This window comes from Perognathus longimembris, chromosome 20, assembly GCF_023159225.1.
Source record: "Perognathus longimembris pacificus isolate PPM17 chromosome 20, ASM2315922v1, whole genome shotgun sequence".
NCBI classification, from domain to species: Eukaryota; Metazoa; Chordata; class Mammalia; order Rodentia; family Heteromyidae; genus Perognathus; species Perognathus longimembris.
In genome coordinates, this window is record NC_063180.1 from 38,042,585 (window position 1) to 38,059,400 (window position 16,816).

General features: G+C 47.7%; 1 protein-coding gene across 1 annotated transcript in view; it reads right to left on the bottom strand.

The window, feature by feature from the left end:
- Chsy1 (chondroitin sulfate synthase 1) overlaps positions 1-16,816 on the bottom strand; it is a 44,796-nt gene that overhangs the window by 25,236 nt on the left and 2,744 nt on the right. The window contains exon 2 of the mRNA XM_048368784.1: positions 6,022-6,517. Within this exon, the coding sequence (XP_048224741.1) occupies positions 6,022-6,517 (496 nt within the window). The remainder of the gene's footprint in view (positions 1-6,021; positions 6,518-16,816) is intronic.

A 16,816-nucleotide genomic window follows, 5' to 3' on the forward strand; every position in this document is an offset into this window, starting at 1 on the left:
GGTCTGCCCTGGCTAGTGGGCTCCCTGAAAGACGCCGCTTGTAAGCCCGGCTTCATGTGGCCTGGCTCAGCCATCGGCCAAGGCAACAGCATCGGTGGCAGGATAGGTTCTCCTCAAAAACACCCCCATGCAGCTGAGTTCCCCACTGCTGAGGAGGTGGCAGGTAGAACAGAAGAGAAGCGAACTCAAAAGCCCAAGAAGAGTGGCGGGGATGAGACAGGCCTCGGGCGAGATCCAGTGAGTAAGTACATCAGACGCTGGGAGGTCACACTCACGTGAGGGCTGTGCACAAACTAAGGCTGGGCTGAATCCCTAGTGGGTGTTTAAGGCCAGAATCAAAGGGTGCAGAAGCTGCTCAGCAGAGTGGAAGATATACTGGGGGGGGGGGGGGCACGGAGGGGATGAACACCTGGGTTCCTCACCCGATCACCAGCGGCGCCAAGCAAACTGGGCAGACTTCAGCCGTGTACAAAAAGGAATCAGACGCGGCAGACTTCTGGAAAGTCACTAAAGGTGCCAGGATAAGGACAGGATCTTATTTCCAGAGTTATCACATTGAAACAGTAGTAAGTGCTCAGGGCTCCACAGAAAACATGAGACACGCAGACAAACAAGAAAGTGTGGCGCATACACAGGAAAACAAGAAGCCAGAGATAAAAATCACCTGGTTCTCAGGCAGGGGAGGTGAACAGGTAACCTAGAGAGCGGGGAGAGACCGATTTCTCTGTCTCTGTGAAGGGCACTGGGATTTGATGGACATTTGCACATTGCTTTGCAGCTGGCCATTTTCACAATATTAATTCTACCAGTCCGTGAGCCGTGGAACATGGTGGGGTGGGAAGCTGGTGTGTGTGTGGGGGGGGGGGGGTTTCTCTCTTTCTATCTTCTAGCATCTTGCTTCAAGTTCTTAATAGTTTTCATTGTAGAGGTCCTTTACCTCCTTGGTTATGTTTATTCCTAGCTTAAATTTTTTTTTCTTGATTTCTTTCTCAGTGTTTTCATCGAGTTTGAGTAAGGCGTATGTCCAAATGAACCACCCTGGACACCTAAATGTGCTAATTAACAAAAAGAGGGGGAGATGAGGGAGGGATACAGACACCACTGTAACACAGATCATGTCCAGGACAACCAGCAGTTAAGAGATATTATTTCTTCTCTAAGAAACATTTTAAACCTAGGCTATGATGTGAGACTGTTTAAGATTCCTTTAAGAGCCAGCCAAATTAATAAGGAAAACCTCTTCTTTTGACTCATTTTGCTGTAAACTCCAGTTTTCCTTGATGATATGCCTGCTCACAGAAAGAACACCATTGAACATGCCTTCCCTTGTACTGGATTGTTAAAAGTCAAAATCAGTATTACGGGCTGGGGATATAGCCTAGTGGCAAGAGTGCCTGCCTCGGATACACGAGGCCCTATGTTCGATTCCCCAGCACCACATATACAGAAAACGGCCAGAAGCGGCGCTGTGGCTCAAGTGGCAGAGTGCTAGCCTTGAGCGGGAAGAAGCCAGGGACAGTGCTCAGGCCCTGAGTCCAAGGCCCAGGACTGGGCAAAAAAAAAAAAATCAGTATTACAAGGCCTCAAACCTGTGCCGTTGTATCCTCAGAAAGACAGGGTCCTCAAGGGAGGAAGAGGCCACGTGTCCAAGCTGCACTGTCCGCTGTCCTCCAATCGGAGGACAGCCTGGGCCCCTCAGTGAGCCGAAGGCTTCACAGCTGTGTATGCAGTGCACAGAACAGTGAACAATGAATGCCCCAAGTCCCCACACTGCCATCCCTCCAGGTCTGCGGTGGCATGGGGTGGGGGTGGGGGGGGGAGGAGTTCAGCAACTGGGGATATGGGGTAGTAGGTAGTAGGTGTTCAGTGACTGGTCAGAAACACAGCAGGGTAAGACATAAGCTGAAGCACAGGCCAAGCGTGGCCCCTGTGGGGCTGCACCATGGTAATATACTGCCCTTCATGTATAACAGGTAGGACAGCCGAGTGCGGGTGGCTCGCGCCTGGAATCCGAGCTACTTCGGAGACTGAGATCTGAGGCTGGAAGTTCCAAGTGAGCCTGAGGAGGCAAGTTCATGAGATTATAACTGCCAAGTAACCAATAAAAGCCAAAAGTAGCATCATGGTTAAAGTGGTAGTGTTTGCCTTGAACAATAAAACTCAGGACAGTGCCCAGGTCTGGCACAAAAACAAAACCAAAGGGCTGGGGATATAGCCTAGTGGCAAGAGTGCCTGCCTCATATACACGAGGCCCTAGGTTCGATTCCCCAGCACCACATATACAGAAAACGGCCAGAAGCGGCGCTGTGGCTCAAGTGGCAGAGTGCTAGCCTTGAGCGGGAAGAAGCCAGGGACAGTGCTCAGGCTCTGAGTCCAAGGCCCATGACTGGCCAAAAAAATAAAAAAAAATAAATAAATAAAAATAAAAACAAAACCAAAGAAACATAAGCAGGGAGGGCAAGGTGAACAGCTGGCCATGAGGTGACAGACCCCTGTGCCCTGGGAAGATGAGTCGTGGAGGCTGACGTACTGGAAGCACAGCAGGGGCGAGAGAGGAGATGGACCCTTGAGGACCTTCTGCAGTTTTGAATTGTGTACACCATCACAGGTAAAGACAACTAACTTTTTAAAAAGTTGTTAGGTCCATCATGCATACCTCCCAAATTTCTTCAGTAATGGTTATTTTCTACCTGTGACACTAGTCAAAAGTTCCATTAAAATAACCGTTAAAATAATAGAAAGATCTGGGTGCTGATTACCCAGCCGCAGCTTTTTATTGCCTGTGTGGGCTGGGAATGTGGCTTAATGGTGGAGTGCTTACCTAGCATGCATGAAGCCCTGGGTTCGATTCCTCAGCACCACATAAACAGAAAAAAAACAGAAGTGGCGCTGTGGCTCAAGTGGCAGAGTGCTAGCCTTGAGCAAAAAGAAGCCAGGGACAGTGCTCAGGCCCTCAGTTCAAACCCCAGGACTGGCAGAAAAAGAAAAAGAAAGAATAGTATAATACTTTATGTGCTTGCCTAAACAAAGCAAATTCCTTTTTCAAACGTTTGTGTGTTCCTCGCAAACACGTCCTAGTCAACAATGCTGGCCCGTCACGGGCCGAGCCTGGCGGCTCCTCTCCAGTTCCTCTCGCCTTTCCTACTATTCCACAGCTGCCAGCCCACACTCACTTCCTTCTAATATTTTTAGTGAGTTTAAAATTATTTCTAGGTAAAGATTTGAAAGCAATTTATTAATAAATAACCACCCGTAAAAATCAGAATAAGCTTAGAAATGACTCTGGGTTTTTATTCGGTCATTTTATTCGGTTTTGATCCTCCTGAGTCATTTTAATTATGTAGGTATTAGCCAAGGCATGACTTACTTGCAAGAATATAATTACTTCTGGCTAGGTTTACAATAGAGCAAAGTAAGTGCCTTCCAGGACTCAAGGCTTAACATAATTGCCTTTACCCTAAGCTTCTGCCTCCGCAGCTTCTCATAATGTGAGCCTGAATGGAGAAGGAGGGTTACGGTTTACAGGAAGAGAATGGAAGTTCCTCACCCTGTGGAGGATGGATCCTGCCTGAGTGGTGAACACAATGGTAAATCCTAATAAGTTCGGTTAGAAGCTATGTGCTCCTCCTTCCCCAAATCAAAGGTCTAATAAAATGGTTACTGTCCCCGTGGATATACTTCTTGAATATAGTGAAGAATCAATTAGATGTGAAAGGCAAAATATTAAACACACAAAAAGTATATGGGAGAAAATTTTGTGACCCAAAGGAAAGAATCTCTTAAACAAGATATAAAAAAGCAGAAATCATCAAGAAAAAGTTATTACATAAACTTAAACTACAATTTATCTATAACAAAGCTTTGACAATGACGGCAAAAAGCCAGGCCAGTTTATAGAGAAAATGCTGAATTCAGAATACTGCAGCCAGGCGCCGGTGGCTGACACTCGTAATCCTAACCCCTCGGGAGGCTGAGATCTGAGGACCATCGTTCAAAGCCAGCCCACACAGGAAAGTCCACAAGACACTGAGCTCCCGTGAACCACCAAAATGTAGGAAGTGGAGGTGTGGCTCAGTGGTAGAGGGTCACCAGCCTTGACCAAAAACGCTAAATGACAGTGCCTAGGCCTTGAGTTCAAGCCCCAGTACCGGCACGCAGGTGCACACAACACACTGACAAAACCCAAAGACACATCCCATGCGAAACGTTGGCCAAGACTGAATAGCCAAGCTGCAGAGGAGAAGAGGGAGCCGTTGCATATCTGGTGGGAGGGCCACCCGGCCTAAGACCAGAGAAAGCAAACCAGCAGTACCTGGAGAGCTGTCATCACAAGGCACTTAAGGAACTGTATAGCAGGAAACCCCACTGACCAAGTCAGGGAGCACCCCCCTGCTGCTGCTGCCCCTGACCCAGCTCCCAAGGCTAAGGGATAGGGAATCAAGGTTCTGAAGGCCACTTGCAGAAGGCTTGGAGTCTAAGAGGCAGCTCCAAGCACCCACAGAATGATGGCAGGCTCCCCTGCCCAGGATGCTTACAACTACTGAAAGTCCATCCACCATGGGAAAGCACCCCACGTCAAGTCTTCCACGCCCTCAGCCGCACGACACTACTGTCCAACTACATCTGATGCAAGATCAAAGTTCTCCATCTGGCTCCAGGTACTGGCTCTACCAGTGTCCATCTAGCAGTGCCTAAAATACTAACATGACCACACTAAGTCACTTGTTTTCGGTAATTTCCTCTCAAAAGTAAGCTTGTCCTCTAAGATTCTTGCAAGAAGGCTTACTTCCCAGAGATCGGGGTCAGGAGAAAGTGTTCCAAAATACATATTTTAGCCACAATGAAGCGTGGTAAGGGCATAACGATTTCATTAGGGATGGGGAAAGTGCAGAAACACTGCTTAGCTCAGCATGAAATCCTCAATGGTTCTCCTTGTTGCAGAAATCTGGGCTCTCCCAGAGAAGACCTCCAGGCACCGTGAGCTCCGCCTACATGCTGGAGTGGGGGCGGGGAGGAGCCACATAGAGACCAAGGCCTCTGCTCAATCACCTTCAGGACTGAAAATGGATTTCTGTGACGTTTTCACTTAAAATTGTATGAAGACCATTCCCTAAAAGTTCAAACAGAGGAGAGTGACTAGACAACAACATTTGGCAGGGGAGGGGACAAGCACAGGTAAGAATGCAGGTTTTTCCTGGAAGTACTTTAGAAGATGATCTGGACATATACTAACAGTTCACACCAGGAAGCATCTTCTCTGTCTTGTGCAGAAGGCACAGTAATTCCCCATCTGTGCCCAGCACCCGTGGTGTGTCAGTCTGAACACACAGAAGCTGCCACCAGTTCCTGCAGCCACAGACAAGAAGGGCTCATGCACTGTCTATTCTGGGCACACTAAAGAGAACACGTCTCCAGGTAGCATTCCTTCCAAAGATTTCACTTGCGTGTGAGGGGAATGCAGAAACAGCCAACCACTCAGAAGGGAGCACAACTAGCCAAGATCCAAAACACTTACTTGGTCTTGGTGCTGGGGACTCACTCGTGTTTAGGCACATGCTCTACCAGTGAGCAACACTGCAGCCCCCCAAGGCTCAAAATAAACGTGAAAGCCACATGCCCCTGGATCTTTCAAACCACTAGTCATTTGGTAAACTCAAAATCTAAGTCTCATCTGCACAGGTCATCATGACCAGGGAGCAGTCAGGTCTGGAAGACTGAGAATAAATAAGGACGCATTCTATATCTTGCAGTTTTATCTGGTGGAGGCAGCAGAAACTAGATAAGATTTTGATAATCACAAAAATGTCACCATGACCATCAGCAAGCCCCACATTTTCATCTGGCTCCGAGTGCTGCTATTTATGACAAGGAATCCTGACAGGAGGGCAGATGTGTGCTCCAAAGCCAAAGCAAAAGGAACGAGGAAGTCAAATAAAAATTGTGTCATAATTTACAGCGACATTAACCCTTGAAGGGAATATCATCGCTGGCTTTCCCTACCATAAAGAAGTCAGCTCTTACCTCGTACGACCAGACACATTGCACGCCTGCAAACCTCCGGACACATCTTCCCACCTCCACATCCTCGTGCGTGGTGTACATTTCCCGCAGACACTTGCCGATGTGGGGCACCATCCTCCGAAGCACCTCCCGGCTCATGATCACGCCGGGGCCCCCCATGCAGAAGTTCTCACCAGGTTCCAGGGCCAGTTTCCCCATTTCTTCCGTGGTGCCCAGTCCTGTCTGCCCAAGAAAAAGCGCCTCGCTGCTGTTCAAACTCCTCAGGAAACTCTCCAGGCGATCTCCTTTGATGTAAACGTCATCGTCGGCTCTCATGAACCATTCGTACTTGTCCAGGTAGTGGTCATGCATGTACTTGAGCATCATGAAGGACTTCTTCTGGGGCGGGTAGGAGTCGTCCACGCCTCGGAGCGGCACTATGGGGATCGGGATAGACGTGTCTGAGCCCTCACTAGAGAAGAACTGCACCTTCCCAGGAATCGTCTTGGACCACGTTCTAGAATCAGAGCAAATACCAATTAGAGAGTGGGTTGCTGCAAGTCCTTATGTTTAGAAACCCACCTGTCTTTTCATCTTCAATAACTGCATTTGGTGGTGATCTACCTGCCTGGCTTGCTTCCTCATAACTGAAGCCCATCCTGGGAAGAGCAACATCCACATTCATGGTCAAAAGAACCGCAATGAAAAAGAAGGATGAAGTGTTAAAACAGCTCCTAGCCCACTAAGGTCTACTGAAGGCTGTAAACCAAATGGCCAGTGCACCAACACCCAGGTAGGCAGGTCAATTTTCTGAGGCTAGCAACATCTACTGACTTTACAAAACAAACAACAAAAAAAGCCAGACTGTCTTTCAACAAAGTCCAAACCAAGTGTGGTGGCACATCCCTGCAATTCCAGCGCTTGGAAGGTTGAGGCAGAAGAATCTCAAGTTCAAAGCCACTCTGGGCTACACTGGAGGTTTGAAGCTAGCTAAGACAAGACCTTGTATGCAAACAAAGCAATCCCACAGGACACCTTTCGGCATGTGTACGAGCTCTGTCTGCACCTCCAGCACAGCCATCTGAACTCCACAACCTTTAGCCCTTTCCTCGCATTGCCTATGTATGGTACAGCGTGCAATGTGATGTGCATTCAGAGAGTTAGTATTAGCAATTAAGAAGGGAAAAGAAAGAACCCATGTTGCCAAAGGCTCAGGGCCACTGAGTGTTATCAGTAGTACTTGGTGAGTTAAAACCAACAGAAGTGACAGCTTTGTTAGTTTGTTCTCCTGACATTGTGCAAAAACACAGGTGTGTCCATGCAGACACACATAAGATACACCTCTGCTTCACCTATCAATCCCCAAGAAAAAGTACTCATAAAATTCCATCATGACAACAACTGCAAGACATATCCTGACTCAGAGATGACAAAGTATGTTTTTAAAACTGTATCTCAAAATGGCTGTGACACAGTAGTTTGTTTGCCATTAGCACATGTGGATTTAAAAGGAGCCTATAGAAGCTATGCCACTTAAGTCCTTAACACAGAACCAAGAAAGGAGTTCAACCCATATAGAATTCTGTGGTATTACAGATACTACATCAAGTACTGTATTTCATTTTCACAAAAGATATTCTTCAAAATAATTTTTTAGTCTGACGAACATCACACCTGCAGCCTAAGCTACTCAGAAGGGAGGCTGAAGTTCAGGGATCATTTGACTTGAAGAGAAAGAAATCCCACAGCCATTGCAGGTGGCCTTCAACACACACAGCACGAAGGACAGTCCCATCATCTGATGTGCGGTGACAGAACTGAGCTGACCTCCCTTCAAGTCAGGGGCCCCCGGCTCAGCGTTCCTTCAGCATTAAAAAAAATTGGAAACTCATAATCGTTCTTTGAAAACCTCCCTAATCTCAGTGCGTGCATGCGTGCGTGCGTGCACATGAGGTCAGTAGACATGTGGATACGCTCTCTCTACGCAGTGTGTCACTTACAGATGCCACATGTGTTTGCTTGTAACAGGATAACACCATCTCCAGCGGGGTGGCCCATGGCCCTCAGCAGCCAGTCCCCCCTACAGCTCCTGCATGCAGGACACTGACTTACTCCAAGCACAGGACAACAACGAGGACAGGGAGAAGTTGTAAGCTCACCGAACTGACATACACTGCCATTCATGGTGCTTCTAAATTAGAATTCAAAGCTCAGTGTCTATTATCTAATGACTGACTTTTAAAAGGATGATGAAAAGTAGGGTGAAGAGGTACACAAAAATGGAGAGATAAAGGGTGAGCAGATGTAGCAGTGGTACTCAGTGAGAGGATGATGAACAGAAGCAACTTCATCTTAGCTTATTGGTACATATTGTACATCTGAATGAAGATGTGATTACCAAAAACAGACCAAGCTCAAAGGAGCACTAAAGCAGCCAACCTCCAAAATGCACAAAAGCACACGAAAGCCACAAAGTGCCCTAACAAGCGAGGCTCTTTGGAGATGGGGTGGGGAAGGCCACGCCTGCCTGGTGGAGCTCCACAGTGCTCATGAGCGCTGGAATCAGGCCCCTGGGTGAGCATCCTGACTCCACTCTGGGGAAGTCATTCCGTGGCTCAGTCTCTGATCTGTACACCTGCCTTATAGGGTTGTTATCACTACATGGAATACGAAGTGTGACTTGTTACTGAGGGGAAGAGGAAGCTGCAATCAAATCAGGTAGTGAAAGCCAAAGTGAGACCAGCACGTATGGCCCGGCTGGCTAGGGAGTGGTTCACGTCAGAGTGAGGCATGGAACCTGCCTCTCCATTTCCTGTCCAACAAGCCCACTCCTCAGGCTCTGCCTGTGTCTGCACTGCTTTACTCTCAATCTCAGACAATGTTAGGGAACCAGCGTCTACTAAGAAGTGAAGCTTTAAAACACTAGGCTCTTTCCTGGTAGACAGGATCACAATTCGGTCTTTCCTGGCTCCATTTCCCAGTGCCCCAGACAGAACAATGACCAGATAGGGCGGTGGCAGGGCGAAGACTGCCTCAGCTGTGCCTGACATAGTGTAATTTGTCCAAGAGGAGAAAGCAATTAATTTTCAAACAAGACAGCTAACCTCAACCCATCCTTAAAAGCCTGTCTGCAATTTCACTTCAACTCTACACAATTATTTTTGGTTCCGTTTTCAGTAACAGAGGGGAAGCTTGTGTCGTCCTTTCTGCTGAGTGTCAGGAGGGGAGAGGGGTGTCTTTGTATAGCCTCCCTCTGCATCCTCTCGTCCAGGGCAATTCAGCTTACACTGCTCCAGGAAGTAAACACAACTCAGTCAGTACCCCGCAGGCGCACGTGTCAACAATTTCAAGCGGAAGGATATGTTGCTCAATAAGTAGGCTGGCCCCCCTCTGTGAGAGAGAGGGTCACGCCCTATAATTTTCAATAAGGAAATGTCAACCTAGCCATCAATACATTTGATACTTAGAGCTTTCTTTGGGGGGGGAGGGGAAATGGTGCATGTACACAACAGTAGCACTGGGGCTTAAACTCAGGGCCTGGGTGCTTGTTTCTGAGCATTTTTGCTCAAGGTTAGCATTCTACCATTTAAGCATAGCTCCACTTCCAGGTGTTTTGGTGCTCAAGTGGAGGTAAGAATCTCATGGACTTTCTTGCCCAGGATGGCTTTGAACCTCAATCCTCAGACCTGAGCCTACTAAGTAGCTAGTACTTAACAGGCATAGGCTAATAGCACCCACCCCTAGAGTTCCTAAACACTAGCAACAGTTCTTTCCAGAGGGCTCTATTTCCAATAGACTGAAACCATTTCTTTCCTTCCTTCCTTCCTTTCTTCCTTCTTGCCAGTCCTGGGGCTTGAACTCAGGGCCTGGACACTGTCCTTGAGCTTCTTTTGCTCAAGGCTAGCACTCTACTAGAGCCACAGCATCACTTCCGGCCCTTTCTGTTTATGTGGTACTGAAGAATCGAACCCAGTGCATGCTCAGCAGGCACTCTACCAGGAAGCCACATTCCCAACACTGATACCATATCTTTCTACAGTCCAGATAAGACAGCGCAATCTGACAGTGCCCAGCAAATCCTCTCTTCCTCTAGGTTTCTAAATGCTATCCCTATACCAAGTTAAAGCAGTCCAGTAATGCCACTGGACAGACCCTGGCTCAGCCACATAATGCTGGTGTTGTGTCAGAACTGTACCAGTCTTGATTTCTACTAAGTGTCACTTTAAGAAGTTCACTCTGTGCCAAACTGTCCTAGTAGCACACCACTGTCCCAGGTAAAGTCATAATCACTGGGAACTGATCACATGACAGAGTACTCACCTAGTGTACCACTAGACAACACACAAAGCAACAACAAGCTGGTAAGAGTATGTTTGTGGCTTGCTAAAGAACAAAGGTATTCATATAAAAAAAGATAATATTCAACTCCACCAGGTGTTCAACTCCTCCAGGTGTTCACTGAAGTGTTTGTAGCTGGGAAACTGAGGTTTAATTTTCTTTACATTTTCTGCAACAGAGATGTATGATTAGAATTAAAAGAAAAATTTCCCTAGGGAAGAAAGGAAACTTTGCCTTAACAAGCAAACAAAGAAAAGCAAAATATATTAAAAGCAGAAAATTTTACTTTTGTAGTAAACACCTCTATCCAACAGGCAAAAATGGAAAGCACTGGTGTAAGACTAAACACTAACAGTCCTAGGACCTGCAATCATTAATGAGGTGACCCAGTCTGTGACAGTTTGAAGGCACCATTTACACAGGAGGCCTGCTGGTCACAAGGTGGTTTCTAAAGACTGGTGATAACATCACCTTCTAAAGATTGGTGATAACATCACCTCCCTGGCTTCCGGGCCTCTGGCCAAGATTAAGTGTGAAAATCACTTCAGCAGAGGTCACGAAGAAGGAAGACCATGAACTTTCCCTTAGAGAATGGAGGAGCACCAGGGATTAAATGTATACAGTCTTCCCAGTCACAGAAAGAATTTAAGACAGCTTAATCACAATTAATGAAGGTGAGAAAAAATGAGCAGGAAAAAAATGAGAAGAAAATGAGGTCAAAGAACCAGAGTAGGAAGCCCTGAGCAAAGCTTGGAGGACCAACCAGGGCAGAGTCGTGTTCCCCACCAACCTGCGGCCTGGCCAATGAGCGCTCAGGAAACACATCTCGCATCCTGTCCAGTGCTAAAGGAGGGCCCAGCCTAGGCTCCGTGCTTCCCAGCAGGGAGAATCACAAGGCTGCCCTTTCATTCAGGGTTTAGAATGATCCCTCAGGGCCATAGTGAGGAAGCAGGACAAAGTGAGTGGGTGCACAGGAAGAAGTTTGGGGGAGGCAGCAGTTCACCCTTCTGAAAGTACTGCCAGTCAGACTGGCACTGGGCCCGGTAAGAGCTCAGGGGCCTCTGGAGGCCAGCAGGAGACTGGCACTGGCCTCTCTCAGCTAGGGCTGAGGTACTGGGTGAGATGCATTCTACCACCTATTATCTTGGCCCTAGCCTCAGTATGAGCTGAGGACATGGGTTTCCGGCTATGTGGTTTCCTCTTTGAACATCAACTGACTCACTCTCCTTATGACACAAGAAATAGGTGGGAAAAATGTCAGAGACTATCAGTGGTAGGAAAATTATTTTAAAAGAGAAATCAATTCCCCCCCCCCCCACACACACACACTGGATATAGTGGCACAGGCCTATAATCCCAGCACTTGTAGGCTGAGAGTTGAAGGCAAGCTTGGGCTACAGAACAAGATCCTGCCTCAAAAAGTAAGGGGGAAAAAGTATTTTTCTTCTCAATTAAGTAGCTGGCAAGGCACCTCCACCTTGGGCATTTATTTATTTCCAAGGTACTGAGAGCTGAGAAGAACCTGCCCTAGGAGCCAGGTCCACAACAAGCCGGGAGATAGCCTGGCGATGCTCCTTGGAGGCAAGAATTCAAATTCAGAGTGTAGGTGGTAGAAGGCAAATCCTGACCTCAGACATACTGCAGAGCAAGTCTGCAAGACTGTGCAGCACAGTGTGAGCACGCACACACGCGCACAGGCACATGAAACAGCAGCACAGGCCCAGGCCTGCTTCTACTGCTTGGATCTGTGTTTTAGGGCCATCCTAATTGGTCTCAAATAAATTTAATTTCTGCAAAAAAAAAACAAAAAAAGGACTGGTGATGTAACTTAAATGAGGTACAGTGCCTGCCTAACAAGCTCAAGATACTGAGTTCAAACCCCCGCACCATCAAAAAGGGGGGCCGGCAGGAAGGAAGACAGATGAGCAAAATCTATGATTTTCAAATCTAAAGGAAGAAAGAAACGCGAAAAACCTTCATGGCACAGTCAGGCCACCGGAGCTCCCTTGGGCTGGCCGTCCACAATCAGCCTGAGTGCGGAGGCGCTTCCTGGAGGCCGCCCACTCCCCACACTTCACTGAACAAGGTTGAGTGTGCTACAGACACTCATTCACTCTCCAGGCTCTGGGAAGCATGTGAAGGACCATTCTCCACAGGAAACGGAGGCTCTGGGCCAAGTCGGGAACTTGCCCAGGGTCACAGAGCTCCAGAGAAGGAAGGCAGAGGCCAGCAGATGTCTGTGCAGCCCCAGGGGCCAGCCCAACCGCTTTCCTTCTCCCACTCGCCCCCAGGGTGGGTCATCGCCCACAGCACCAGTCAGGTCTTGGGTTTCAGGCAGCTGCTGCGACTGAGGAAGCAGCCACCATGGATGAGCAGCTCTTACCACACTGCAGCCCTTCCCAGCAAGGCACCGCTTCAGTGCTGGGACGCCCTGACTGGAAGCCAGAAAACGCAACCCAACGACTGCCTTCCGCGACGATTTGCTTACTACGCACAATCCTGCCCACTTATTTGTGGATATGATCATCAAAAACACACAGGGTTGACAGCATACACTCAGCCTTTACACCAGAGATCGACTTACAAAAACTGTACCTTCGGGGCACCAACAGCTCCATTCTCAAAGGTCCTCTGGGCGCTCCTTCACCAAACTAACCTGACTCCAATCCAGAGCAGGCGGCAACCTGAGCCATTCACAAACAAACACATCTGCACGAGCCAATGCAGTGGCTACCAAGGCCTCAGAAATGGCACTGAGCAGAGGCGAGAAGGCAGACAGCCTTAATACATTTACTCTGTAACTAGGGGTCTCTCTCCCCCTCCCCTAGAGCCAAAAAAAGAAGGTACTGATAAGGATGCAAGCTGGAGCCCTCACAAGAAAACCGCTGCCGTGGACGCTCCCTTGTGTCACCTAGAAGCATGAAGTTACAACTGAGGAAAGTGGAGTTACAGTAACACCATAACCAACAAAGCTCATTAACTTACTACAGCGTGAAAAGCCTCTAACCTGGCCGGCTTCCAATTTTAGGCAGTTCCTCCCAAGCGTTGTCATCTCTTTCTAATCTAGATTTCTTTACAAACGAATGGCTCACTGGAGAAAAAGTAGGACATATAGCAAAGTACTGAGAATATATAAAAATCACTTACATCACAGTGTATCTTTTCTATGTTGCACAAATACGTAATGTCAGATTTTAAACCAAATGGACTTATCCCGGTCAAACCATTTCATTATCTGGTTTCAAATATATTCTGGATGTTTCTTTCACTTCAAGAAAAATAGGGCATATTAGTTCTTTTTCTTAGAAATGACACTGTGAGCCTAACCACAGAGCTAATCCCCAGCCCTCCGACGTTCTAGATAAATCCTATCTAGAGCAGGAATCAATGTGCCCTCCGGCTCTTCCAGCCCAGCCTCTGGAGAGCCAGACAGACCTAACAGGAAGATCCACATCCTACCAAGCTACTCTCAGGCTGCAATACCACATTTGGCAGATAGACAACCCATAACACAAAACCCAGTCCTCAGGCTGAACAGAGTCCTCTGCTAGCTCTCCAGACCCGGTCCACAGCCCCAGGAACTGTTCCTTCTCTCCCACAGTGCCATCAAACGTCCTGCGACGTCAGTTTGCAGGAAACCTGTTTCTCTGCCTCAGAACCTCCCACTCATGCTTCAAGGTTTAGGGAAAGAAAATGGGAGTGTGGGTGGCACTGTCACTTCTGCACCCTGACAGTGACCTGTCTGGGTTCCTTGGAAATCCTCATGTCCAACACATTCTGCCCAGGGCTAAATAAACTCTGAGGCCCAGGCCTCGGACCTTCCAGGAACCAGCAGCTTAACTTTTGGACACAGGAAGGTCACCACCCAGAGACGAGCACGGTTACGTCACTCATCCCTGGAATACTCCCCTCGAGGGCATCAAGATTTCAAGTGTGACAAATACAACCTCCTCGTTTCCAGGATCAGAGTCTTCACGGTTCCTCCAGCTATAGGAAACTCAACACCTTGAACTAGACGGGGCCCCAAAAGCACATTTACAGGGTGGTTACTTGCATTTTATAAAACAAATGCTTACCAAACTGGATTGCATTGAAGAAAGCAAATACTGCTCTGAACTATTTGGAGATAAACATGATTTACTTAGGTCAAGAAACAAGAAAACAGCCCTAAGACACATTAGGGAGGCGCTCATTAAGGAGAGAGGGAACAGTTTGCCTCCACTCTCATACTGGGACGAGGTCACTGCTGATAAAGCCCGACTCAGGAGGGAAGGCTGGAGTTCTCACGCTTCCTTCCCACAGCCCCCAAGGACTGGGGTGACCTCCACGAGTGCACTGGCCACCCCAGGAAAAAGTACAGCCGCTCCTCTTTTGAGAAAGTAAAGACTAAGCCGCTCCCATCTTCAGCCCCCGCTATGTTCTGGGGATTAAAATAGACTGAAGAGTCAGTGTGGCAAGACATGCCTGTAATCCCAGCACTCAAGAACCTGAGCAGGACCATGTTCTAGGCCCATCTGGCCTACATAAGCAAGATAAAGCAAAACAAGCAACAAAAATAAACAAGGAAAAAGGATTTTAAAAGCTAAATGTGGGGGGGGGGAGCTCATCAAAACTGACTGAAAAAAACAACACCCCTGAAATCATTTCAAAACTCGTCCCTCAAGAACCAGTTAAATGTAGCCAAGGAATGTTTGAAACAGATGACTGAACTGGGGGCCTGACCACCGGATATTGAAATATTATCCAACTTCCAATCATTTCAATGGGTGGTGCTGGCACGGGAACAGACAGAAAGATCCATGGAACCAAACGTGAGGTACAAACACATGCCCAAGAAAGCTGAGTAAAATGACGATGGCATTTCTACTTGGTGAGGAAATGAATGTTGATTCAACACATGAGCCTGGGACTGTACTGTGGGGAGGGGGAACTGAGCTGAGCAGGCGCTGGTGCTTCACACCTATAATCCTAGCTACTCAGGAGCTGAGATCCAGAGAGGATCATGGTTCGGGTCATCCTAGGCAGGGAAGTCCAAGAGACTCCATCTCCAAAGTAACCAGCACAAAGCAGGACTGGAGGAGTGGCTAAGGTGGCAGAACACCAGCAGAGCAAGCATGAGGCCCTGGGTTTCGAATTGCCAAAAGGAGAAGAAAAAGAAAGGGAAGGGTGGTGAGGGGAGGGGAAGGAAGGGAAAGGAAGGGAAGGGAAGGGAGGGCAAGGGAGGGGAGAAGGTTGTCTTCAAAAATCTCTCTAGGCATTAAAAGTCTCTCAAGTTTCCAGATTTAAGGTGGTGGATCTAAAATCAGAAAGATAAAGTTAAACAAGACTATTTTAACATCTAACTTCTGTATATCCAAGAAAAAAACACAAAAATATAAATAAAATATGAATTATTAGCAATTCATGGCAGGTTCTCACAACCTGCTAACTGGCATAATAGATCACTTCAGAAAAGCCATAGTATCTTACAGTGAAATTACCTAGCGAACAAACTACTTTCTGTGTTTAGCTGCAGATCCCCAGCTCCCTTCCTCCCTTTGCTGCATGAGCCATGGAGGGTTCTTTCTCATTCACTTACAACAGTCCCACGCCAGCTCCTTGCTCCAACCGTCTAAGAGAAGGTATCTCTGCCCACCCTGGCCGCTATGCTTTCTCCTCAGTGCCCACCACTCACTGAGCCCTCATTTAGTATCTGCCCCTTGTCCTACAATAAGCATGGATCTGTCCTGCTGTGTCCCAACACTCAAGAGTCTGGACCCAAAAAGGTCACACAAGCATTTTCTTGATAGAAGGATGATGAGTCTGAAGTGCATCTAAAATCAAGACTGCTCTGGACAGCCCAACCAATAGGCTCCCGCGAAGTTAGTCCGGCTGCTTTCTGACCAGCCACACTTTGAGAGCTGTGTTTTGCCTGCTTCAAGAAATCTGCTGCTTGTCTGCTATCAGCTGTCACTGTCTGCCATCTCGCCAGGGCCCCATCCCCACTTCAAGGGCAAGGCAGGTCGGCGCAAGGACAGAGGGGCTCTGTCATTACCGCAGCAGGCTAGGGCACATGTTCCTGGCTCTTCCAAAGGGCTTTCTAGCTCCTTCTGGATGTCAGTACTTGGACGGAAGAGATTGCCAGCTCCTAGTCCCTGGATCTAAATCTAATATTTTCAATACCTTATCATACTTTATTAAAGGTGCTGGCATCTCCATCCATAGTCAAACAGTAGTGAAAGGAGAGGGAGGGAACGAGGGAGGGAGGGAGGAAGGGAGGGAGGGAGCTAACTACTTGGGAGGCCAAGATTGAGAGAATCACACACTGAAGCCAACCTGAGAGTTCACAAACCTCAACCAATTTTTTTTTTTTAAAGTTGGTTGTGGTGGCACATGTTTGTTATTCCGGCTACACAGGAAGCATAAACAGGAAGATCACAGCACAACATCCTATTCTGAAAAATATGGAAGACAAAAAACTCAAGTGGCAGAGCCACCT